The sequence below is a fragment of the Sorex fumeus genome, unplaced genomic scaffold (genome assembly GCF_029834395.1).
Source record: "Sorex fumeus unplaced genomic scaffold, SorFum_2.1 ptg000043l, whole genome shotgun sequence".
Taxonomy (NCBI): domain Eukaryota; kingdom Metazoa; phylum Chordata; class Mammalia; order Eulipotyphla; family Soricidae; genus Sorex; species Sorex fumeus.
This window is the reverse complement of record NW_026606100.1, coordinates 29,273,645-29,300,271: the sequence shown is the minus strand read 5'-3', so window position 1 is coordinate 29,300,271 and position 26,627 is coordinate 29,273,645. Positions and strand designations below refer to the sequence as shown.

Below are 26,627 nucleotides of genomic sequence, written 5' to 3'. Positions count from 1 at the left end.
ACTAATTTTGTTCTACGAAAATATTTTTTGATCATCTTGTTAGCCATTTAGCGATAACAAGCAATATAAAATAAATTACTGTAGGCCTCCTTTGGGAGGGGTTGTTATGGGGTGGTTGGGAAATGGTGGAGGAAAGTCACAGTGGGGGTGGGATTGGTGTTGGAATATTAGATGTCTGCAACAAATCATCACGAGCAACTTTGAAAACCACTTTGTTTAAATAAAAGAGGGGTGGGGAGGGATATAGAAACATAATCCAGGACGCTGTGTTTTAGAAACATCTAGGCACCTGAAAATGGTGCCTACCACTGAGTCAAAATTGTGCATTAGGTGCCTTATGTATATAAAAATGCAGGGATCAAATTTAGTGCTGAGGGGCTGGAGAGAGAGTACAGCGGGTAGGGCGCTTGCCTTGCCCATAGCCCATAGCCAGGTTTAAACCCTAGCATCCCCACAGGTGATCTTCTCCTTGTGGAGATTGGTCTAAGGCAAGATAATGTGTTTATGCGATGGCTGGGGTGGGAATTTCTGACAGCAAGTGAGAATTTCCAGCAGGCTGTGAATACAAGTTTGTAATAAGTGAAAACACGGTAGTTTGGTTATTCAACCTCATTAGAAATTAGCCAGAGAGAGTACCCACTCATCTGGGGTGGCTCTGAGGACTGAAGTCTCTGCCTCTCTGGCTTCACGAAGCTGGTAAGACAGATGCTCCATCACTGAGCTATCCTTGAGCCACACTTAGAAATATTTTTTATTTAGGGGGAAATTTTGTGATTAAAAATCCACCCAGGAAAGGAGCTATTATTCGGGGTTGTTTTGCAGCTGAAACTACCCATTTCTGCATAAAACAATTACTTGTGTGACTGTACTTATTGTACTTACACATTTAATTTCGCATTACAAAATGTAACTATATCAAGAATGATATATATCACATTATAAATATAGTGGAAGTACAGTTGTAGATCTAAAGCTCAAGGTTTTAGCCATGGCATTGTTTGCAGCAATACTGATGATATATTAAACTCTGTTCGGGGCTGGAGCAATAGTACAGCAGGTAGGGCGTTGCACGTGGACAACCTGGGTTCGATTCCCAGCATCTCATACGGTCCCCAGAGCACTACCAGGAGTACTTCCTGAGTGCAAAGCCGGAGTAACCCCTGATCATCGCCGAGTGTGCCCCCCCTCAAAAAAAGGGACAAAATAAATAAATAAATAAATAAATAAACTCTGTTCTTTCCTAAAAAAAAATAAAATTAACCAGAGAATATGTCTCTGTTTATTTCAAGCATTCAGAATAGCGTTATTAGAAAAGAAACTGTTTGATGGTAGGAAGAAACTTTGCATGCTTTATGGTAGAAGTTTGAGCAGGGTTGGGAGAGGAAAAAATGGATACATTTATCATCTTAAACTGTCACTTGGGTGAATTAGATTTGTGCACAAGCTCAAAAAGGTGAGGTGAGATGATGGGAATTGGACTCAGGTGGTAGGAAAAGAACAAGGAATGAATGAACTGAATTTGGAAAAGAGGAATTAGAAGGGGGAGAAGGAAGTTAGTGGCAGCGAGCCAGTCTTGGAAGATGTGATGATTTAAGTGTTGGAGTTGAGGAATCATTATTACTACTAAATTTATATTCTGGGGAAGGGGCCCACTGTGGATTCCAAGCTGTTATTAGAAGATTTCATACGTGAGTTACCCCAACACCACACTCTGCCCCCAATGTCCCTCCACGGTTGTCCCAGGGTCCCTCAGTCACCCTGCCTAACCTCACAAGAAAGCCTCCCACTGAAGACAAGTTTTCAGTTTCTGTCACCTTTGGGTCTTTGCTATTCCCCTATTCTGTTTTCTTCATATCTCACATATAAAAAAAAAGAACTCAAAGAATCGTTATTAGCAAATGGACACCAAGTACCTGCTATGCCTCGGGTGTGTCCCAGGGCATGTCCAGAAGGGTGGTGAGACTTCCAATCTACCGTGTATCATCGCTTAGTGGGAAGACAGGACAAACCTGAATTTCTTCTGAAATCAAGAACAGAGGCTAATATCCAAAAAAAGATATTCTATTTGTTGACTAGACTTAACTCTGAAAGAACTCAAGATTGTGCTAAGTGCTTTGCTAATCTGGTATAAGTTTATAGAAAATATATAGTGGTCTCTGCACCACCCCCCAGCTCCTGACATAATGGGCTCCTAAATTCCGTGTCATTTCCTGCGTGATAGGTTTCTAAGTACTGAGATGCCCTGTAACAGGGAGGTGAAGTTTGAAGCCAGTCCCCAGGTAAACCAAAGATTTGAGAGCAGAAAGGCCACAGTTATTAGCTAGGAACTTTTAGCTAGTATCCCAACCTCTTATTCTGTTGAGAAGGCAAAAAGGGTTAAAAGGGGAGTTAATGATCAATCATGTCTGTGTGATGAAGCCTTCATTAAAAAAAACACACACACACAAATACAGAAGGAGGTCGGACCCACTGGTGCTGGGTGTCTGGCTGGAATTATGTGCATGAGAAGCTATCATGAACAGTTTTGTAAATCACAGAACTTCACTAAGTTTTTTTAAAAATCCCTCCAATACGAGATTTGGAGAGTATCTGGGGTGGGTAAACACATGTAACTGGGCATTGGCGAGGCATGGGATGTTCATGCACTTTTCTACAGCCCATGCTCATGGCATCTTTCCTGTCTGGATGCTCACCTCCACTTTTAATAAATCCTCTTACAACATACTGGTGAGTCTGTATCCCTGAGTTCTGGGAAACCGCCCTCCCCCCCAACCCCACAGCAGATGAATCAAGCCTAAGGAGAATGGTACCCTGTAGCTGATAATTGATTGGAGGCTAATAACTTGGATGTTGCCCCTGGGATCCTAAGTGGGGGGACGGGGGTGGAATCCTTAGCCCATGGAGTCTAATGCTATCTTTGGGGAGGTAGAGTTAGAATCAAGTTAGGCCATGGAAGCCCTGCTGGGGGCCAGGTGGGGGACAGGACCCTACACCCATGTGGTGATGGGGGTGTCAGCTGTGAGGTCCCCTGAGCACCACTTGACCAGCCCTACCCCAGAAAACAAAACCCAACAAAACATTAAAACCCTAGACTTCACGTTTCCTTGAGTTTGACAGTTGTTAAAAATGAATTGCACATTGACAGCAATATAATAGTTAATTGGAGGTTTTGTTTTTGTTTGTTTTTAGTTTTGGGGTCATACCTGGTGATGCTCAGGAGTCCTTTCTGGCTCTGCACTCAGGAATCACTCCTCGTGGTGCTCAGGGAACCATAGGGGATGCTGGGATCCCACTTGCGTTGAGTGCTCAAAAGGCAAACGCCTTCTCCACTGGATTATCTCTTCAGCCCCATAGCAGGGGATCTTAGCATACCCCTATCAGTGCTGGATAGGTCAACTAGGCAAAACCTGAACAAGGAGACACTGGCCCTGAAGGAAACAATGAAGAAACCAGTCCCCACAGACACAAGCAGGGCCCTTCATCACCAAACTGTGGCGTACACATTCTTCTTTCTTGTACATGTGTTTCAAGGAAGATCACATGCTGAATCACAAAGCAAAGCTCCGTAAGATCAAGACATTGTGTCAGCTCTTCTTTCAGATGCTTTCAGAATGGGGATTAGTCACAGAAATGGTGGTGGGCGGGGGGGACTCCAACAATTAGAAATTAAGCAATAAAATTTTTACTGATTTTCTGAGTAAAGGGAATAAAAAGACCATTACAACCAGAATCTCTGGCAGTGGTGCTGGGCGGGGGGCAGAACACAATAAGGGAGCAGCAAATGGCCAAGGACCATGGAACGGAACTGGATTGTTGGTCTATCTACAGAACTGAGTTTAGCTGGAGGAGGGAGGTTGACGTGAGGGGTCTTTGGGGCATTGGTGGGGGGGAAGCAAACACCCTAGTGGTGGGTCTGCTGTTAGAGTGATGTAAGTGTGAAAGTACTGTTAACAGACCTAAATCATGGTAGCACTATAGCACTGTCCTCCCGTTGTTCATCGATTTGCTCGAGCGGGCACCAGTAATGTCTCCGTTGTGAGACTTGTTGTTACTGTTTTTGGCATATCATGGTGCTGCGGGAAAAATTGGGAGTTGGAGCGGACCGGAGAGCTAGTACCGAGGGTGAGTAATTGTATGTAGCAGACATGGTTTGATGACCAGCATCACATAGGGTCCCCTGAGCACTGCCAGAAGTGATCTCTGAGCATAGTGACCTGAGATCACCACCGGGTGAGACCCAAAAACAAAAAGAAGGGGTGTGGGGTAGAGGGATGAGGAGGTGGAGGGTTGGGGGGAGGGAGGGGGGAGGGGGAGGGGTCAGAGGGAGAATGATGGATTGCACGGTTCATTATGGCAATGTTCACCTGGGCGCTGCCTGAGTCCTTGTCTTTGCTCTTCTCTTTCTCTCTCTAGGTGACCTGGTGGTGATCGATGGCCCTGCCACGGCCGGCTGGCTGCAGGGCCGCAGCTGCTGGGGTGCGCGGGGCTTCTTCCCGGCCTCCTGCGTGAAGGAGGTCTGCCTGTCCACCCAGAGCCGGCGCTGGCACTCGCAGAGCGCCCTGCTCCAGCTCCCGAGCTATTCCATGGGCCAGGCCCGCGCGCTCATGGGGCTCTCGGCGCAGCTGGACGAGGAGCTGGACTTCCGGGAAGGGGACGTGATCACCATCGTCGGGGTGCCCGAGCCGGGCTGGTTCGAAGGGGAGCTCGACGGCCGAAGAGGCATCTTCCCCGAAGGCTTTGTGGAGCTCCTGGGGCCGCTGCGCTCGGCGGAGGAGCTGGTGGACTCGGGAGGTGACCGCGTCGTCAACGGGGAGTCGGCGGCGCCCGTGGGCTCAAGTCCCGGGCCGGACGAGGACGGCGAGCAGCCGGGCACCTACGGGGTGGCCCTCTACAGGTTCCAAGCCCTTGAGCCCAATGAGCTAGATTTTGATGTGGGCGACAGAATCCGGATCCTGGGGACCCTGGAGGATGGCTGGCTCGAGGGCTCGCTGCGGGGCCGCACAGGCGTGTTCCCCTACCGCTTCGTGAAGGTGTGCAGTGACGTCAGGGCAGAGGAGACCCCTGGGGGGCTGCAGGCACCCGGCCCACCCGGCAGCTCCGAACCATCCCCGGGGCCTTCTGAGAGCTCCTCAGGGGCTGAGGAAGAAAGATCCACAGGGGACGGGACTGAGATGTCCCCCTGTGCCACCCTGGAAGCTTCTGTTCCACCAGACACACTTCTGTCCCCCCTGGGGGCTGAGGTCTCCGAGAACCAGGGGGAACCCATTGTGCTACCCCCCAGCAGCCCGGCCATGGGGAGCGGGCAGCCTCTCTCCAGGGACGGTCCCGCTGAGGATCTGCCCCAGGTGGTCAATGGGGTCTCTCCCCAGCATCACACACCTTCCAGCCCGCAGCTGCAGAGAAAGCCTCACTGTTCTACCACCGGAGGGAGCCCCATGCACCCCGAGGATCCTAGCCCCCTCCAAGGCTATGCCAGCCTCCCTGCAAGAAGAACAAGCTCCCCACCTCGGACCTGGCAGAAGCCGGGCCTGTCTCTCACCCGGGACCCTTTCCCTTCAGGCCCCTGGACCCCAAAAGCCAGTGGCCAACACAGCCTGCCGCTGCCCGGCACGGCCAGGTCGGCTACAAAGCACCACGTGCCCAGACGCAGTGCCTCCACGCTGGGTCCCACGGCTCACAGCTTCCGGGGATGGCCTGCAGCCCACGATGAGAAGGTGCCAGGCCTGGGCACCCTGGTACCAGCCCAGGACAATGGCAGCACCGACCTGGACTCCAAGTTGACCCAGCAGCTGATGGAGTTTGAGAAGAGCTTATCTGTCGCAGAACCCAATAAAATCTGTCGCCGTTTCTCCCTGGTGGACTTCAACTCCGAGAAGGATATTGTCCGGGGTTCTGCTAAGCTCCTGGCCCCACAGGAGCTGCCCTGCAGGAAAAAGGCCCTGAGACCACCCCCTCCCCGGCCCAGCACCCCTATCCCCACTCCCGTCCACCCGCTCACAGATCAGAACTCGAGAGCCGAGCTGCCCTGGGCGGTGAGGCCTTCTCGCCCTGCGCCCCTGCCCCCCTCCCTGCAGCAAAGGATGAGCACTGTCCCCCCGAAGCCCCCAGCCTCTCCCCGTCCTGGCAGTGACGCCTTGGAGAGACCGGGCCCCGAGACAGCGGAGAAGACTTTGGACCACCCCTCCCAGTGCCCCTTGGTCCTGGTGAGGATTCAGGAGATGGAGCAGGGCTTGGATATGTACGACCAGGCTCAGGAAGAGCTGAGCCTGATGTTCGAGAAGCAGGAGGAGACCTTCAGAGCAGAGCCCCTGGGAAATCTCGAGTTCTACGAGAGCAACATGGAAAGTCTGAATCTGGAGTTCCAGCAGCTTCGCGGTAAGTGATGAGGTGCAATGTGCCCTCGTTTTTGTGACACCCTATTTCCCCCTGAGCCCCACCCTCACCTCTTGTATACCACCACCACCACCACCACACACATTCAGGAAACAAGCCTATTCGATGTTTCAAAGGAACGCAGCACCATCCCGGAAGGGCTTGGAAAGATTCACCTGCCTTTTCACACCTTGTACTCTCCATCGCAGTGTGGTGTCTCCCTAATCCCAGGATACCAGTGGCCTCCTGTCTTCCTTTGCTGCCAGAGACAACGCAGTTACCGTCACCTAAGTGACGGTCACCTCCACTTTGGACAGGACAGCCTTAGCAGTTGGGCAGATGGAGAAAGTTCCCTCGACGGAACTTTCCTTTTTCCTTTATTTTTCCCCTTTTGGGTCACACCTGGGGATGCACAGGGGTTACTCCTGGCTCTACACTCAGGAATTACTCCTGGTGGTGCTCGGGGAACCACATGGGATGCTGGGAATTGAACCCGGGTCGGCCATGTGCAAGGCAAATGCCCTACCTGCTGTACTATAGCTCCAGCCTCTCGAAGGAAATTTCCTTCACCCACTTCTTCCTCTGCCGTTTGTCATGGTGGTCACACTTGGCGGTGCTCACACATGGTGCTTGCAGTCGTTGAAAGGTGGGGCTTGCACACATCTTTGCCGCACTGTTCGCGGGAGTTCATGCACCTGGTCACAGCTTGTACACTCTTAGTTGTGATATTCTGCAGATGGGACACCCTGTGGTGATTGCTGGGGACCAGCAGCTCTACCAGGACCACATTCTGCACGTGAGGGATAGTGCCAGGGATTGGACTCGTAGCTTCATGTGTGCAAGGCAGGCACTTTTTTCTGCCACTGAGCTATCCCAAGACTTCTAAATGTAACATATTTAACCAAAATCTATTAATAACTCTGGGACCAGAGAGTATTTGCAAAATGAAAAAAAAAAACAAACCCTTGATTTTCTATGAAAGGAATTCTCGTAGCCTTACCATCGCACTTAAGGTGTGTGAGCTAAGAACCTCTCCTGGTTCTAGCTTAGTGCCTCTCACTGTGGGTGATGGGAAGGGGCTGGGAAGGGCAGCAGGAAGGGCACTTGTCTTGCACATACTCAACCCTGGTCCGATCCCCACGTCTGGAGTGATCCTTGAGCGCAGAGCCAGGAGTAAGCCCTGAACACTGTAGGATATGGCCCCCAAGAACAAAAAGGGAATTAAGACATCTAAGCTCAGATGCTGGGGGGGGGGGACTGCGTTGCCTGTAGTGGTCCAGAAACTACGTTTCAAGCAACATAGTAACTAACCTTTATTAATTTATAAGTGAGCATTTTTTTACCTTCTGCTCACACAAAGAATGTTTGCAGCCACCCTAGACATCCCAGATGACTCATGGGACTACTTCACAGAAGAGGAAACTAAAACCTGGAGATATGAAAAATGTGCCAAGGGAGCTCAAATTTCAGCTCAGGCCTTTCCCCTCGCACATTGGAAAATTCAAGTTCTGTCCCTTAATTTGGGGTCCAACTCTTGGAGACTTCATTTCAATCTTCCAGACTCACAGGAGAAATGCCTTATGAACTGGAGTGATAAGATGAGGTTAAGTCACTTGCCTTGCACGTGGCCAACTCCAATTCAGTCCCTGATACCATATTGGTCCCCTGAGCCACTCCTAGAGTGATCCCCACAGAGCTGGAAGGAAGCCCTGAGCACCACCAGCTGTGACCCCAGATCTAGAAACAAGACAGACAAAAACCAGAGCGAAATCACAAAGTACTACTGCTGAGACCCCAGCCCCTTCAGGTCTTCCACAATGGGAAGCAACCAAGCGAGAACCAGGAGAGATTCTTAAATCACACACCTTAAGCGTGTGAGGTAAGGCCATGAGGATTCCTTTTCTAGAAACTCTAGGGTTTGTTTTCTTTTTTCTTTTGCAAAATCTGGTTTATTACCTTTTATAGTTTCCTGTTTCCTGCTTCCTGCAGGCATCCTTCAGCTTGTTTTAAAAAATTGTTTTAACCCTTATGATAAGCCTAGTTGTTTTATGGTCTGTGTTGGATAATTACAAGATATTATTAAGCCTTGATGAAACTCTTTGGCTGGCCTGTGGTTCTCATTCCTGTGGTCTAAATGCCGTGGGGTGTGTGTGTGTGTGTGTGTGTGTGTGTGTGTGTGTGTGTGTGTGTGTGTGTTTTCTCTCAACTTGTTGTGGGAGCCACACTGGGAGGTGCTGGGGTTGTGCACCTGTGGAGACAATGTACAAAGTGCACCCCATGTGCAAAGTGTGGGTTGACTCTCTCGAACATCCCCCTGCCCCCTACCCCGGGCCCATCTGGAACTGCTGGGAGTCGGAGGGTTGGGGGTTTGCATCTGTTCCTCTCTGTTGTGTGTGCTCTGCTGGTGCCTCTGGATTCCTGAAGGGCTGTAATCCTTGGGACACAGGAACAAGAAATCGGAACTCTTGGTAATTCCAAAAATCATAAATATTCTGTATTTTTTAAGAGACGTTTTGGGTCAGGGAGTGGATGTAGGGGCTGGTGCAAAGCTTGGCTGGCAGGCACCCTGTCCCACCCCCGCTGGACATGGCCCTAATCTGAAACAAAGCAAGCAAACCCTCTGTAGTATGTTTTTAATAATAGTAGTAGCGATCTTTATCTCCAATACTAATTATGTATAATAAGAGTGTACTCAGAATTTTTTTTTTTTTTTGGTGGGGACGTCTTATATCCTGCAGTGTTAAGGCTTTATTCCTGGCTCTGCTCTCAGGGATCATTCCTGAGGAAATTATATATGGTGCCGGGGATCATATGCAAGACAAGCATATGATCCCACATGCAAGACAAGCACATGCAAGACAAGCACCCTACCCACTGCACTATTGCTCTGCTCTCATGTACATGCAGTTATAGTATTTAATATAGATAAATTGAAATCTCTATGGAATAAACACGCACATGATTATTAAATGGGTTTTGTTATTTTGTGAGACCAAATTTTGTGGTAGGATCATCTATTTTAACAACACGTAAAAGTGTTCTTGGGGGTGGAGACTGAGCTTAATGAGCTGGAGCCCATGCTTTGCATGTGGGAGGCCTAGTCTCGATCCGTGACACCACACAGACCCCCAAGCACCTCCAGGAGTAGCTCCTGAGCCCACTGGTGAGACACAAAGAAAAGAGAAAATGCTCTCTACCTGCTAGGAACTTTCAAACACATTTTTAATCTTTATTTTAAAATAATTTTTAGATTTACAGAAAGTGCCAAAAAATAGATGCTAGCTAAAACAATTTTATTATTATTTTTAATTTAATTTTATTTTTATAAGGTTGTTCACAATAATTTATTGCATTCAATATTCCAACACCTATTCCAACACCAATCCTACCACCATTATTTCGAATTCTCCCAGCCACCACTCAAGTCTGCCCCAATAGTGGTCCTAAATAATTTATTTTGCATTGCTTGCTATGAATAGTTCTCTAAAAATTATCAGAAAATGTTTCCTTAGAAGAAAGTGTGTGAAGATTGTTGTTTCTTACCCTGGAGCCGTTGAGCCCTTGTGGAAAAGATTACTATGTTGTTATAGGTTGAGCCTTGTGTGCTAATATTTTTTTTAATTGAGATTGATTGCCTCTTACCTTACATCCTATCCGATGTGTGCTACTCCTGGTATATCAGGAGTATAGAGTACGAAATGTTGCACCGCTGCAAATGTGGCACACACTCCAGGAATTCTAAAATTTTAAATAAGGCGATATAGTTGGAGTTAAGTTTTTAATTGGAGGATGACTTTGGGGTCTGAGGCGTTTCTGCATCTTGTAAATCTCTTCCAAGATTTAATTGTGAGTCTCTGCATCATGGCCGTTTAATGAGATTATCTGGCACCTGAGGCAGTTCATGGGCATGACTGCCACGCTCTCAGAAGAACAGGGGGGGGTGGGAGGGAGGTCACCCATCCCCGACTTTTTGAGAGCCTGGAGATTTCAGTCATAAAATCCACATACTTGAGTTTTTCAACAGATTCATTCATGGATGAGGCTCATCCAAGCCTGTGGAGATGGGCCATGTGCATGGTGGCGATTGGTAAAATTAATTTAAAAATTGTAAAATAAAAAGGAAATATTGAGCACATACTGTACTATGTAATTCTGGCACCACAAATAATTATACATTATTCTTGTGGGACCAGAGAGATAATATAAGGCATTTGCCTTGCATGCTGCCAACCTGGGCTCAGTCCCTGGAACCATATATGGTCCCTGCCAGGAGTGATCCCTGAGCCCAGAGCCAGGAGTAAACCCTGAGTACTGCTGGGAGTAGCCATAAACCACAAAGAAAGAAAAAGCATTTCCTGGTGGATGTATTTTGGTTGGATTGTTAGAGTGTTTCCAGAACATCTTTAGGTGGAGCCATTAGGGTCCATGTTGTTCTATTTAAAAGTTTATTTTCTTTTTAACAAAGAAAGTATTTGCTTAATTTTGATTTATCCTTTCCCTTGGAAATTCATATTATTTTGGCCAGTGACAATAAAGTTGTGACATTATTCACATGCACTCTGTATGTCCCCTGTTAAAATATTGACAAAGGCGGGCTGGAGTGATAGGAAGGCATTTGCCTTGTATGTGGCCGACCAGGTTCAATTTTCAGCATCTCATATGGTACCCTGAGCACTGCCAGGAGTGATTCCTGAGTGCAGAGTCAGGAATAACCCCTGAGCATCATCGGGTGTGGCCCCAATACAAGCAAACAAGAGGAGGCCTGGGAGATACTCGAAGGGCTAGAGCGCATTCTTTTCCTGAGGCAGACTTGGGATCTGTTCCTAGTATTGGATGATCCATCACATACCCCCTAGATAGCCTCCATAAGCACTATATATGGAATATCTCTAGAGAATATAGCCCCATCTCTCTCTCTCTCTCTCTCTCACACACACACACACACACACACCCTGGAACATAGTGGGCAAACGTTGTTTTGGGTCCTGCTCAACTCAGGGAAACTTTAGCCTCTTTTATCAAGATTTAATAACATGACACAGAATCATGTAGCAGAATCAGTAATTCAAGGAGTTACTTTGCTTCTCAAACTGGATATTTCTTGGCCCCTCACCTGTGAGGGTCATAGAAAGTACGCCAAGCAAATAAGTTTGTTGGAATTTACTTTCAAGAATGTCTGTCAGAGTGTGCGGTCTCCGGCAGGTGCATGCGAGCCCCAAAACTCAAGCATTGCAGCTCTGAGCGAACTCTACCTGATCAGGATTGTGAATTCCCACCCTTACACCACTCCACCACACACACACACACACACACACACATACACACACAGACACACTCAGAGACATACACACGCATGCATACACACCACAAACACATGCACAAGCACACAACCAGATGTGCATTCCCCTGCAAGCACCACGGCCAAGTGTGTGGAAGCCGGGGTCAGAGCTACAGCAATAAAGGGAAGGGGAAAGAGAGAATGACTCACTGTTAGCACACGGGGCCATGGGGCGCACACACCCTGATAAGCACACTTACAGCATAGCAACAGCTATAAGCAAAGCTACCTGTTTAGATTCTGATCCCCTCTGCCCTGCGGACTGTTGTCCCCGTCAGCCTGAATCCTGGGGCCTTGTGTCGGTATGTCTCACGCTTGCTCTCGGCACCTGCCTTCAGTCTGGGAACACCTTTCCATGTCCCAAGCTTTAGTCTCCGAGAAGTGTCTCTGCTTCTCCTGCCATCCAGATCCCTTGGCTGATTCTTTCTTCAGATTCAGAAAGACAGCACACATTTCCCCAGAAAGGCTGAGCAAGCATTTCCACACAGAGACTCTACTCACTCTCCAGCCAAGCCCACCCTCTCCAATGTCAAAGCTTGAAACACCATGGACAACCAAACTGGAATTTCTCAAGTGGGCTGGCCCAGTTCCAATTCCCCCCTCTGAGCCCTTTGCAACTTTGGCTTCGGAAGGATCTCCTTTGAGCCTCCTCACCCTGCAGAAGCTTTGTGTTGAGGGATTTAGAACTTTCTTTTTGAACTGCCATAAATAAAAGTTTAGTTTTTGATTCTGACGCACCACAAGGGGCGGTGCGGTTTCACTGGGCATTTACTTCTCCAGGTTTCAGTTTTCCCTATGGTTTTGATCTGTACTTTACCATCTGGTCCGTGTATTTTAGTTTTGAGATTTTTTTTTTAATTTGGGCAAGAGAGGGGATAGGTCACACCCTGAGGTATGCAGGAGCTACTCCTGGCATTGCCCAAGGGACTATTTGTGGTTCTGGGGAATCAACCTGGTCAGTTTCTTGCAAAGTAAGAACTTTACCTGCTATATTATCTCTCTGGCCCCTTTTTGTTGTTTTGAATTGTGATAGCACAGCGGTAGGTCGTTTGCCTTGCACGCGGCCGACCTGACTGACCCGGGTTCAATTCTTCCGCCCTTCTCGGAGAGCCCGGCAAGCTACCTGTGACGTATTCGATATGCCAAACACTGCAACAACAAGTCTCAAAATGGAGATGTTGCTTGTCCCGCTCGAGCAAATCGATGAACAACGGGAGGACAGTGACAGTGACAGTGACAGTGATTATTATTTGTAGTAGTAGTAGTAATAGTAGTAGTAGTAGTTTTGGGCCACACCTAGTGGTGCTCAGGGCTTATTCCTGGCTCTGTGCTCAGGGATCACTCCTGGCAGTGCTTGGTGGACCATATGGGGTACCAGGGATCAAACGCAGGTGACTCCTGGCTGCTGTACTCTCGCTTCAGGCCCGTTTCTAATTTTTATTTTCCCTTCCCTTGGCTCTGGTTGTAGGGTTCCTTCATACCCCTGGCTGGTACTCACACCTTTAGCTGTGGGGCCAGCCAGAGTCTATACATCAGGTAAAAGGACCTGCTGTCCCAGGTGCAGTGCCCGCCAGGGTTGGCACCTCTGTAGCTGTGTGGCCTGCGCACTGCCTGCAGAGACAGGGCTCCTGTCAGTGTGGTGCTCACAAACGCTTTGCCGGGAGCTTCCTGGGAGACACTGCTGCATCTACACAGGCGCTTCCTGGCTTCCAGTGATGCCAGCACAGTCTTTTAGCTGTGCCCACTGCCTGCCTGGCTGCAGTGAGGCTGGAAGTGGGTTGGGGTGAGGGGCAGGATCCCAGACAACAGCTCATACCTGCGACATTCAGCAGCACCAGATATCAAACCTACATCCTCTCGCCTGCAAATTGATGTTCTAAGCCGGAGCTTCCGAATGCTTTCCACTTGCCTGAGAAATTGTTTATACTTGACTTTAGATATATAGGTACCTAAATTATAGGGGTCCAAATCAAACATTTACTGATGGTAAATTATAAAGAAATTTATTTGAAAATGGCCCCCTTCCAGAGGGAGTCAGGACCCGCAGTTCCAAGGAGCACGTTTGAAGCTACTGATTGAGCCCCCAGGTCCCTAATTAGAGCTATTAGGGTGGAGTTATTAGGATCAGGGATTGGTGTGGGGTGTGCCACTTGGAGGCATCGTGATTATAGGGTGCTGGGGAGGACAACATCACCTGGCTGCTTCTGGCATTCAGATCAGCTCCTCATCCAACATCTGTTGAATTTGTGCCATGTGCTAGGTGCCCATGGTTGGCTTCTTTTTTTTTTTTTTTTTTTTGCCTTATGGGTCACACCCGGCGATACTCACAGGTTACTCCTGGCTCTGCACTCAGGAATTACTCCTGGCGGTGCTCGGGGTACCATATGGGATGCTGGGAATCGAATCCGGGTCTACCACGTGCAAGGCAAACGCCCTACCCGCTGTGCTATCGCTCCAGCCCCCCATGGTTGGCTTTTGAAGCACTAGAAACAGTCAAGGTTTGTCTAGACTGTCTGATTTCAGTCCATGATGCCCCAGAAGCCAGGACTCTACACTGTAGCTCTCAGGAAATCTCATTTTATTTTATCCTATCTGTAGAAGAGGTTCACATGTCTCGATTTGTCTCCTAGGTTTTTACATTCTTTTCTGACTCAGGGAATGTTTCTGGAGCACATACTACAAGCCAGGCGCTGGGCGCAGATAAGAGGCAGTCACAGTGCCATTCCCATTCTCGTCTTTCAGGCACAGGTGGTTGTGTTGACACTGACCTCCGTGTGTAATCCCACTGTCAGTCTTGCTGCTGTTGAATCATGGCCGTAGCTCCTGTCTGTGTGGGTCAGGGCCCCTTTGCTCTGAATCAGGGCAGTGAGTAGAAGGTAAGCTGGAGCATGAGTCAGCCTCTTCCCTCTGCGGTCCTACCTAGAGAAGGTGGGGCTAACTCTTCATAGTGCTCCGGGAACCATGAGGGGTGCCGGGTATTGAACCTGGCTTGGCCAGGCAAGTGCTCTATCTGCTGTATTATCTCTCCGGCTCTCACTAGTCTTTTTATGTCAAGTGATACCCACTATTCTGGACACTGTCTAAATAGGTGATGTGTTGTTTTTCTACCCACAGCAGTAAGGCTTTTGGCATGATTCTCAGGTTAGTGAAAGATATTTAACTCTATTATTAACTAGCCAAATCAATCACAAATAGCCAGATACTGTTGTGAGCTTTCAAGATAGTAAGTTTCTAGTTCCTCAGTAGATAAGTGAAAGAAAGAGGCAGTGGAAACAGCACGGGGTGAGGGCTCATGCCTTGCATGTGCGGGACCCCGTTTGATCCTCACTACCTTTAATTCCCCACCCAGCACCACCAGTTATAACACCAGAGGTCACGAGCACCACTAGGGATTGGCCTGGCTTGTCGCTGTCACTGAGTGCTGCTCTTTAAGACCGGCCCACTTGGCATCACTGAGTGGACCTGGGCTTCCGAGTACTGCTTGGGAATACCACCACCTCCCCTAAAAAAACACAAACTATCCTTGATTTGGTATCTTGACTTGAATGCCATCTGGTCCAATAAAATTTAATTAGTTCAGTAAAAATTAACTCATTTACTGCTAATGGATTTTATCTCCGTATAAAACAGCAACCATAGTCAGATCCCATTAATAGCCCATATTAATTTGGGACCGAAACTAGTTTTCTCTTTTGGAGGGTTTCTGGTTTGCCCTCCGGAGCGATTCTCCCAGGTCTGATTAAGTGATGAGTCACTCTCCGCAGGTCCAACTCCTAGCCAGGAACTGTGAACTTTCCCTCACCCCCACTCCAGACTGGAGGGAGCAGCCCAGACCTTGGGGGTTGGTTTCTGATTTCAGGGTGCTAGGCTACCTGGATTGAGTGGCTCCTTGTCCTTGTCCTGCTGGCTCTGGATTCCTGTTGCTCCTTCCCACCCCCACCCCCACCCCCAGCCTCAACTCTTGGTGCTGCCTCTTGCACCAAGAGGGAAAGACGCAAAACCTGGCCCTGGGCTGTGGCGTAGAGGAAGATCATGAACTTTGTATGGGCAAGCTCTGACCTACACACACACACACACACACACACACACACACACACCAGCCCAACCAAAGGCAAAAAATTCTGCATAACAATGTTATTGAACTTTCCCTCTAATCCAGTCAGGGTTCTGGGCTCCCAGCAATACCCTCTACCTCTCATGAGGAAAGACAGACCATAACTAAAAATATGAATATCTCTAACTTTATTTTATTTTATTTCATTAGTGAATCACCATGAGGTATAGTTAAAGGCTTACAAACTTTCATGCTTGTGTTTCAGTCATACAATGATCGAGTACCCATCCCTCCACCAGTGCCCATTTCCCACTACCAATAGTCCCAGCATCCCTCCCACTACCCCCACCCCATCCTCTCCACCCTACCCCACCTCTGTGGCAGGGCATTCTCTCTCTCTCCCTCCCTTTCTCTCTCTCTCTCTCTCTCTCTCTCTCTCTCTCTCTCTCTCCTTTTGGGTGTTGTGGTTTGCAATAGAGGTATTAAGTGGCCATCATGTTTGGTCTATAGTCTACTTTTAGCCCGCATCTCCCATCCTGAGCGGGCCGTCCTGCACCCTTTACTTGGTGGTCCCTTCTCTGTTTGAACTGCCTTTTCCCCCAGCATGTGAGGCTGACTTCTAAGCTGTGGAGCAATCCTCCTGGTACTCATCTCTATTATTCTTGGGTGTTAGTCTCCCATTCTGTTACTTTGAATATCTCTAACTTTAGAAGGCTGGGAAGAGCCAGGGAAGACTATTATTGAAAAGTGACGTTGGGAAAAGATCTGAAGGATTCTCAGGAGCCAGCTGAGGGGTTGAGGCAGCTGGGTCTGCGGGCAGTGTGTGGAGGAGAGGAAGAGGGAAGGATGGCTGTGGGCAGGCGGGGGCTGGGGGGGACACTCCAGGGACTGTTGGGCCTGAGCAGAGACTGGGCTCTGCACTTCATCAGGAAAAGGCGAGCTGCCTGGGGAAGGGCTTGAGAGGGGCATGACAGGCCCTGACTTATGGCCTCACCATCACACTGAGTGGAGAAAAGACACAGGCGCAGAATGCAGATCGCCAGGGAGGAGACTGGAACTACAGCTGGACCCGGCACCCTGGAGTGGAGGAGGCAGTCCTTGGTTCTGGGGTTATGAGCTGGAGCTGGGGACACGCTGCTGGTGGCCGAGATGTGAGTGGAACGTGAAAGGGAAGAGACAGGGTTGACCCTGTTGCTGATCATCTGGGAAACTGGGAGGAGGTGATTCTCAGGTGAAACTGGTGAAGACAGCACCCTAGGCTGGCTTGGAGGGGGGTGTGGGGGGGTTGGGGGAAGCAGTGACTCAGTTTTGTCGCCCTGAAGACATCCCTAAGAGGCGCTGACTAGGCAACTTGATATGCTGGTCCAGAGTTCAGGGGTTAGTGCTGGAGACATAAATTTGGCACAGATGAACTTCTCCAGCACACATACTTTAGTTAAGCCACAACAGGTAATGAGTTTCTTTAAGAAATTTTAAAAATGTGTAGAGAAAAAGAAGAGGCCCAGAGACCACAAGTTCCCATGAACCTTCTGCAGGTTTGGGATGCAAAGAATAGGGCCGCCACCCTGAGTACAATTTATTGAGCATGTATTATTTGCCAAATAATGTGCTAGTCTTTTTATACACTTTATTGTTGTTTGGGGGCCAAGCCTTGCAATGCGCAGGGGCTACTCCTGGCTTAGTGCTCAGAGGTTGCTGTTGAGAGGTACTCAGGGGGGATGAAGTGATGGGGGAAATCCTGGGCCTCCCACTAGCAGCACATGTGCTTGGCCCTTATTTCTGTCTCTCTGGCCCCTTTCATAGTCTTTCGGTAGTCACCAAACTGACTGCATCTGACAGGTGCCCAAAGTCTTGCATTTATTTATCAAAAGGACCCAGGACTGGGTTCAGATGTGACTCAGGACTTTTCACTGTGTCACACTGTAGATTATGTTTGTGCTTCAGCAGGCACTGCCTGGCACCTGGGAGAGGCGGGTAGAGAACAATCCCTGGGTGCAGTTAGTGTTGAGAGAGGAGGGGTCCCAATTCCTGCCAACTCATTCCCAAATAGTTTTTGCCCGTGATAACATTTTTCAGTCTTCCCATCTGTTGAATTATGATTGGCTAAGTTGCATAGATCCATGAATTTAAGATATATATTTGCACAGAAGCTGTTTGTGGGGAATCTTCACCCCTTCCCTGTTCACAGGCTCCTAGGACTGACCACAGAGCAAGCCCATATAGAGAGAAAGATAAATCAGTGGTTTTCCATTCTTGGTCCTCAAGGTGTAAAAAGGTTGAAAATCTCTGATATATCACTGTCACTGTCCTGTCACCGTCCTCCCGTTGTTCATCGATTTGTTCGAGCGGGCCCAGTGACATCTCAATTGTGACACTTGTTACTGTGTTTGGCATATCGAAGTGGGCGAGATACTCTCGGTAGCTTGCCAGGGCTCTCCGAGAGGGGTGGAGGAATTGAACCTGGGTCAGCCAAGTTGGCCGTGTGCAAGGCAAATGCCCTACCCGCTGTGTTAGCACTGGTATATATAATAATGAAAAGAAGAAGAAACAGATTCAGCTTGAATAACTTACCCAAGATTATACTGCTGACAAGTAGTAAAGTTAGAATTCAATTCCAGAACTAGCGAAGCTTGTGCTCTTAACCTCTGAACTCTGCCGACCTTTGGCATCTGATTCTATAAATGTACAGGCATCAACTCATTACACAACTAGGAACCCTCCGTGTACCCCAGGTACAGAGCTGTGCTGGGGATTAGAAGTTTAATAGACTGGCAATACCCTCAAGGAGCTTTCAATATAATCAGAGGGAACTGACAAATAAAGGTGCATCAGTAAGATGCTGGGTCCTCTGCGAGTTAGCAAGAACTGTGGGAAGCAGAGAGTTTTGATGGACTCTAAGCATTAGAGTCCACCACACACACACACACACACACACACACACACACGCAACTTTAGTTATAAATCATAGACACAAAGGGAGGGCTGGCGGGTGTGAGTGCAGCTGTGACTTTTGGAAGAGTCGGTGGCATGTTTCTGTGGGGAAGAAGGGAGGCTGCTGAGGGGATGTGTGGGCTCGAAGGCATTTCACAGGCATTGGGATTGAGGAAAGTAGAGAAGTTTCTCTCTTCCTCCTTGTAGACATTTGCTTGCACACAGATTTGTCACATAAAAATCATGCTTTATTACAGCTTTTGGTCGGCTCTATCTTTGGAGGGGTTAGTGATATGGAGATAAAGCTGAGGCAGTTTGCAAACTATGGCTTTAATGCCCTCCTCCCCCAAAACTATGGGAATTAGACATGACGGAGGTCAGGATGGGGTGGAAGTGAAAACTCTCCTACCATAGCCAGCCCTTCACTCTCCACTTACCTTTCTTTGAGCCCCTTATAACCTCTTCCACAGGGTCAGTAGATCTGACTTTTTTTTTCTTGTGGCACTGGAGAGGGAGTGGGGTGCAGGGCCATATCCAGCAGTGCCCAGATGCCATGTGGTGCCAGGAATAGGAAGCAGAACTGCACGGATGCAAAGCTTGTATTCTGCCCCTGAGGTCCGTCCATCCCTGGCTCCTGGCTCGTTCTATAACCAGTAACTTCTTACCTTTATTTTATGCTCTGCTGGCTGATTTACCAGGTGTGTTTCTTATCTTGCTGGCATTATCAAAGACACTAAGTTGCTAAAGGGAAATTTAATCTTTATTTAGAAAGAGGAGCATAAAGATTTATACTTAAAGTGGCAGAGAAATGCTTACCTCATTTCACACAGGAGAAACAAAACAAAGCAAAGGACAGCCAGTAAGTTAGCCTCGCTGTTCACTGGCTCTTTGGAGAAATGGAGCTTCCACACGCTCTGTGTTCTGTCTGTTCAGCTGTGGCTCTGTGTGGTTCATGGTGGGAGCTGTTCTCCCAAATAATGTTGCCAGCTTGGTGGCGTAATGAGCCAAACTACACTCTTGGTGGGATTTAGGTGATCAGGGTCAATACTGGCAAGCGTCTGTTCCTATCCGGTCTAGGTGCTGTCACTGAGGTGAGGAGGGCACCACAGTGGGTAGAAGTAGGCCAGAATTGGAGAGAATAGAAACAGACTATGGTGTGTGTGTGTGTGTGTGTGTGTGTTTGTGTGTATGTGAGTGTATATGTGTGTGGTGATGGTAGTGTGTGTGTGGTGATTGTACGTGTGTGGTGATTGTGTGTGGTGGTTGTATGTGGTAATGATAGTATGTGTGTGTGGTGATTGTGTGTGGTGGTTGTACGTGGTAATGATAGTATGTGTATGGTGATTGTGTGTAGTGGTTGTATGGTGATTGTGTGTGTGGTTGTATGTGGTAATGATAGTATGTGTGTGTGTGTGTGGTGGTGGTTATGTGTGTGGTGGTTGTGTGTGGTAAGTGGTAGTATGTGTATGTGTGTAGTGGTTGTGTGTGTCTGGTGATTGTGTGTGTGGTGATTGTGTGTATGTGTGTGTGTTTGGGGTATGGTTTTGGTGGTGATGGTAGGGTGTGTGTATTGTGGTGTGTATGGTGTTTATATGGTGGTGATAGCAGTGTGTGTATTGGTAGCATGTGCAGTTTGTATGGGTTTGATGGTGGTATATGTGATGATGGTGGTGTGTCTATTGGCATGTGTGGTGGGTGTGTGTATGTGGTGTGTGTGATAGAGTGTGGGTGGAGTGTGTTTGTGGTGTGTATGGTGGCGTGTGTGGTGGTGGTATGTGTATGGTGGTGACAGTGGGGAATGTGTGTGAGGTGCACGGTGGCACTAGTGATCACTTCCTCTGTAACGATCCGTCTCTGAATTAGACCATACTTGGTTTGTGGGAGAGAAAGGCTTTCTTAATAAACACTCCAGTGTTTTTGAAATGCTTCCTCCAGAGCCAGGGAGTTAGATTCCATTCAAATGATGGCCCTGCCTTATTTTATCTAAATGATCTTGGGCAGGTTATTCAAACTCTCAGGGATTCTCTCTTTATCTGTAGCAGAATAAGGACACTCTAGTACCCTCTTTGCAGGGCAATGGAGGTCAAAGAAAACTGATACCTCCTTGTTAGCACTGGCCCCACCTTCACACCTGCAAAGCCCCTACGGGAGTCATGAAGTCAAGGCTGGTGCTGCTCTTGCTATTTCCAAAATAATATGTATGGATGGCAACACATATCACCATAGTAAGAGAGAAAGGGCCAACAGATGAAATGCAATCTATCATTTTTTCTCAGCCACTTTTAGTAAAGAACCCAAAAGATGTGTAATAGCACTCCAGAGAAGGAAGGAAAGAGAAGTTGTGAGAAAAATAGAGTCATGGGTTTTTAAAGCTGGGGACCCCTGGGGGGGAGTTGGAGGGGTGTCAGCGAGGCCAGCCGTCTCATCTTTATAGATGGACCAGCAGAGCCCAGAGAGAACGCATGGTTTACCCAAGAGGAAACATTTAATTATTGGCCAAGCCTATAACTCTGGGTTTCCTCAAGGTTCTTTATAGGGATGAGATGAAAGTCCAAGGAATAATTCCTGGACATCCGGTGGGCGGTCAGAGTTGGTCAGAGGTGAAAGATTCATCCTGCCAAAGCCCGTGTCTGGCCGTGCTGCTCACGACTCCAAAACTGCCCGACCTCTTCAGCACCATTGAGTGAGAAGAAAGGCAGTCATGTCCCTCTGTCTGTCCAGGCGACCCCCTCTCCCCCCCCCGCAGCTCACCTCCCCTTACTTCTCATGCAGAAGGGGGAGCCCTGTGAAATGTTCCCCCTCAGTGTCCGATGCCACCCCTTCCATGCACCCTCCGGCTGTCCCTCCCGGACGGGCTCTGTTCCCACTGTCCTTTGTGCCCTCTGTGCGGGATGCTCATTGCATCACCATGGCGGGCACAGACCCACCTGCTCATCCTTTTCTTTTCTGCTTTGCCCCACCGATGCCAAGTGTCCATTGAATGCTTTGGAACTCAAATAGGTACTCGCAGGCCTACCTTTGGGTTTCTCACCTCGTTTCCCAATTCCTCTGATTCCTTCGAATCAGACACGGAAAAGATTTGGAAAGTAGGTGGTTTGGGGTTTCTCAGGTACAGGAAGAGTCAATAAATGATGTTTCCTTCTGGGGGCGTTATATGAGTTTTCATATCCTAAGTGGAGGAGACCTGAGTTGAGTCAAAAGAAGTACATTCTCTTCTTCCTCTTCTGTGTGTGCGTGTGCGTGTGCGTGTGCGTGTGCGTGTGCATGTGCGTGTGTGTGTGTGTGTGTGTGTGTGTGTTGGGGTGGGGGGAGGTGGGTAGAATGGGAGCAGCTGTGCTTGCAGACAGGAATGTGAGCCTGTCAGGATTTGAGTGTATGCTTATTGGTAACTTGAATTCCTTGAAAACGAAGCTCTTTGCCTCTGAATACCAGCCCGCGGAGTTTCAGCTGTCCACGGCTTAGAATACCAGTCTGTGGAGTTTCAGCTGTCCAAAGCTTAGAAAGGTGGCCTTGGAGGATGGGGGAATGGGAATCCGCTCTGGGCTGTGGGCGACAGCCCTCATAGGCGCCCCTGGTTGGTGAGGACAGGACTGAGAAGGCTGGGGAGTCTGACACCTGATCTTCGGGAGATGTAGGAACGGGGGCTCTTTCTCTTTCCCATGCTTTTTCTCTCCAACCTTCCTTCAGCACATAAAGCAGCCAGGCCAGTTTGACCAGCTTGAGGGAAACACCAAACAAAGCTGCCAACTCCAATCACATGAAGGCTGGTTACTAATTATCTTCTGGCCTCTGCAGGAGAGGGAGGGGGGTGGGGGGAACCGATCTCGGGCCACTCACCGATTGGATCCAGAGGTCGAAATGCCTCCACATTGCTCCTTGCTCCTGCTCCAACCGGAGTCGCAAGAAGAGTGTCTTTAGCGCTCTGGGAGACGGTTTTTTCAGGACAGATCCAGCCTCCGGCTAAACTGCACCTGTGCACGCGGCTGCCCAACCCAGGCCCATGGAATGGAGAAGTAAACCCCGCGCCTCTCAGCACACTGAGTATGTGTGAGCCCCATGAAACGCGGAGAAACAGTAACGCGGCGAGGAACGGGCCCCGGGGCTCCAGCTGGGAGTATGAAGACTGCAGGAGCCTACAGAAAAGGGCCCTGCCCGATGGGCACTACAGACACCAGGACGTGGGTCCCAGAGGCTGGGCCACAGGGTCACATCGGCCCTACCGCAAAAGGCATTGTGGATACTGGGATTTGGAACAGCAGGAGCCAAGCTACACAGACGACGAGGAAGCGGAGGAAAATGCCAAGAACTGCAGGTACTACCGAAGTGAGACTCGGGGATGTGATGGTTTTAGGGATTCGGGCTACATAGATTACGGGAGTCTGAGCCCCGGCACGAAGGATAGTTGGTTTCCAGGAAGTCCAGGTGGAACCGGGAGCTCTACAGAGTCTCGAGAGAGGAATGGCCACGGACACTCTAAGAATCCACGCTCGAAACCGGGGAACTCTCAAGAAACTGAACGAGGGTCTTCCTCCAGGGGGCTGGATGATTCTCCCGGGATTGTTGATGAACCTCAGAACTGGTATTCGGACCACAGGAATGTTAATTATGATCCGGAGAACTCTAAAAAAAGTCATCTTTATTATAGAAGCCTCAGCAATGAATATCATGTTCCTTCTAGTAATGGTCGGGAGGTGGACTTCTTGGAGTTGAACGGTGTCAATGAAGGTAAGGAATTTGTCCACTACTATGAAGGGGACAGGCATGTTTACCAGAATGATAACATCTACCCTCGAGACAAGACTCTTGTCATGCATCGGAGTAAGTCCGATACGGAAAATCAAAGCTGGGAGCGTCTCTCTGCAGACCCTGAGTATCAGAATTACAGGGGAACAGAGTCTCTCTGTCCAAGAAGGGATGTGGACCGTAAAGGCGCTGACGAACAGGGCGCGACGGCGCCGGGGGGCAGCAGGCACATCGCGGATGGTGAGCAGAATCAGAGCACTCGGGGAGGCCCAGGAGAACAACACAGTGACATTCCTCAGAGCCCTTCCCTGGGGAAGAATACCTGGCACGCAGAGGAAGAGAGAAAGCTGAACGGCACCGACACTTGGAACAGGAATAGCTGCTTCCGCCGCACGGCACCCAGCACCCTGAGACGCGCAGAATTTGTGCAAAACAAGAAGAGAAGCCAAGGTAGGGCCTCGGGCAGCCTTCTTCAGAGGCTGGAGCAGGAACTGGGTTAAAGGGGCGGTCCCATCAGGTACCAGAAAGACGTGCGTGTGGGACCCCAGCTCCCAGCCTTATCGCTGAGTGTGTTCTGAGAGGCAGCAGCCGGACAGATTCCATTCCTTTGGGCTTTAGCTGCGAAACAGGACCGTCAGAACCCAGTCTTGCTCTGGGGTGGTTTTCTGTGCCTCGCTGGATTCTGTTTCCTTCTCCCACGCATCTTTCTCTGTGCTTGCCTGTATTTCTGTGTGTCTTACGGGGATGCACAATTCATGATCAGGGTGGCAAGCCAAAGCCTATTTTCCTGGTCTGTTTTCTTTCTCGGTCCCTATACCTCCTGAGACCTTAGTGGGAAAGCAAACTTGGTTAGCAGCTTGTTTGTTCCTTGTCCTTCGGGGATCTTAAGTGGATGCTGAGTACTGGCACTCCTGTGGAAGCAGAAGATGTTCTTCCTGCTGCTTTGTGTGTGTTGGGTATCCAGAGAGCTGATCACTCAGAGCTTAAGATCCACACAAAGTGGGCACTTTTATCTTGCCAAAGGTGGTTTCTTTCATGCCACTTTGTCTTTTTCTGGCTCTCTGAAATGAACTTTGGGGTTATTCAAAACAATTCCTGAATCTCCTGTGAAACCTTTAGTTTTAGAATACATGTTATTCTCCTATGCGGACTTTGTGGTTCTGTGGATTGTGGGGAAACCCCAGCTGTGACCAGAGGGTCAGGGATAGAGTGAGAAATGTGAATCATCTGAAAAGTTCATCTCACCCCTAACTGCCCCAGGAGCCCCCCACTGCCCCACTTCAGAACCCAACTCAGAGATTAGACTGACAGTGGAAATCGAGGCAGGAGAGGTGCATCTCAGGTACCACCCTCCATCTGCCGGAGCTTTGTCCTGGCCCTCCCAGTCCTAGTTCGGCACCCTCTGAATTTTTAGGGCATTATTTTGGACAAAGAAGCTCCCTATCTGCATTTTTATAAAGATAAAAAAAGAAGAAAAGAAAAGAAAAAAGAAAGAAACCAAATCAGATGTTAGTTGGAAGTGGAGTCACCAGCCTTTTAAAAAATTTTTTCCTCCTAGTTGTTTTTGCTTTGAAATGATAGGGATTGAATGGCATGTAAATTCCTTCCAGCTCAAAGGGAAGGGAAGAAAAGAAGAAGTTCTGATTCTGCTAGTGTGTGTCTCGCCCCTCGGCCCTGCTTTTCTCCCTCCAGTTCCTGGTTGCTTCAGACCTCCTGGCTGCTACAGGTCAAGTCTGTTTGACTCAGCGCCGTCAGACTTGGCTCTCTGGTGTGCGGTAATTTGCCCTGTGCTCTCTGAAACCAGCTTGCTGCCACCTTTGCCATCCCCATGTTTCCAGCGCTCCTCTGTATTGACAATCCACTCTTGATGGTCGGTTCATATTTAGCTCAACTGACAGCTGACCTCCCTCTCCCATTAATAGCCTCCCACCCAGACCTGCTGTAAAACAGTCTGTTCTAGAATCTAAAAACCGGTCATCATTTTGCCTTTTTTTTTCTTTTTGGGTCACATCCGGCGATGCACAGGGGTTACTCCTGGCTTGTGCACTCAGGAATTACTCCTGGCAGTGCTCGGGGGACCATGTGGGATGCTGGGAATCGAACCCCGGTCGGTCGCGTGCAAGGCAAACACCCTACCCGCTGTGCTATGGCTCCAGCCCCTCATTTTGCTTTCTAACAGTCTTTGCTCAGGTCTTGTTCTCCTACCACCCTTCCTGGCAGACCCACCTGTAACTGCACAAGCAAAACAAACCTCCTTTGCCTTGATTCCAAGTCCTTGGCTCCAAGTCTTAACTAAGAATGTAACTTTAGGCAAGTGACTTCACCTCTCTGGGCCTTGGGTCCTTCTTTGCTTGTCTCCTGGGGAGGGGGGAGTAATAGAAACAAAACACTTCATCACCTGCCCAGAGCCTCCTAGGTGCTTGGGAATGAGGGTTTCTTCCTCTTCCTTCCTCCCTCCCTTCCACTTTTCAAATGACGCCTCCAGACTACCAGTGTGCCTGCTGGACCCTCCTGAGACCCAGGAGGACCCCTCTACCCTGTGGTGGACCTCGGCCCTCGGCTCCTGTAACTCTCTCAGGTGTAGTCACCAGGGTGGAACGCCCATCCCATCCTCCTCTCTCAGTGCTCTCCTCCCTCAGCGACTCCTTCCCACAGTCTGTTTCAGACTCACGGGCTGGCGGCCAAGCCTTCCACCAGGACTCTCTCCCGGCCTGCCTCCTTATCAGTGACTCCTGCCCACGCCCACTGTGTGTCAGGGCAGGCTCCAAGAGCTCTGCCCTTAGTCCCAGGGTGTGGTACCTTGTGCCAGGAGGTGGGTTTTCCCAGCTTTTCCTGGAATCTGGAAGTGTTAATGGAAACTCCTATCTTGGGGGGACTGGAGTTCAAGCCCCAGATAGCAGGGTGGACCCACCAGCTTTCTCCAGATCTCTAGGTTCGGTGCCTCATTTATGCATTTGAGGGAAGTTTGTTTCTGCAAGAACTGGGGGCCTGTCCTCTCCTCAGGATCTGGTCATTTCAAGCCTCAGACTCAATCCTTTGACTATGACTTTATGGCCTGATAAGCTAGCAGCTTGTTAACTTTCTGTTTGGGCTTGAGTACAACAAGGAGCCTGATCCATACAATTGAGTTGGGTTGGTTGGGGGGGGGGGGGGGGTTTGAAAGGGAGGGGCATTGGGGTCATTGCAGAA

At 49.1% G+C, this 26,627-nt stretch overlaps 1 protein-coding gene across 2 annotated transcripts in view; it reads left to right on the top strand.

Moving 5' to 3' along the window:
* Positions 1 to 26,627, top strand: part of DNMBP (dynamin binding protein) — a 93,737-nt gene that overhangs the window by 16,321 nt on the left and 50,789 nt on the right. Inside the window, exon 3 of one of the 2 annotated variants that reach the window (XM_056120846.1) lies at positions 4,414 to 6,375. In XM_056120846.1, the coding sequence (XP_055976821.1) occupies positions 4,414 to 6,375 (1,962 nt within the window). Of the gene's footprint in view, positions 1 to 4,413; positions 6,376 to 22,613; positions 23,889 to 26,627 lie in introns of those variants that run through there. The other variant, XM_056120847.1, reaches the window with a different exon arrangement.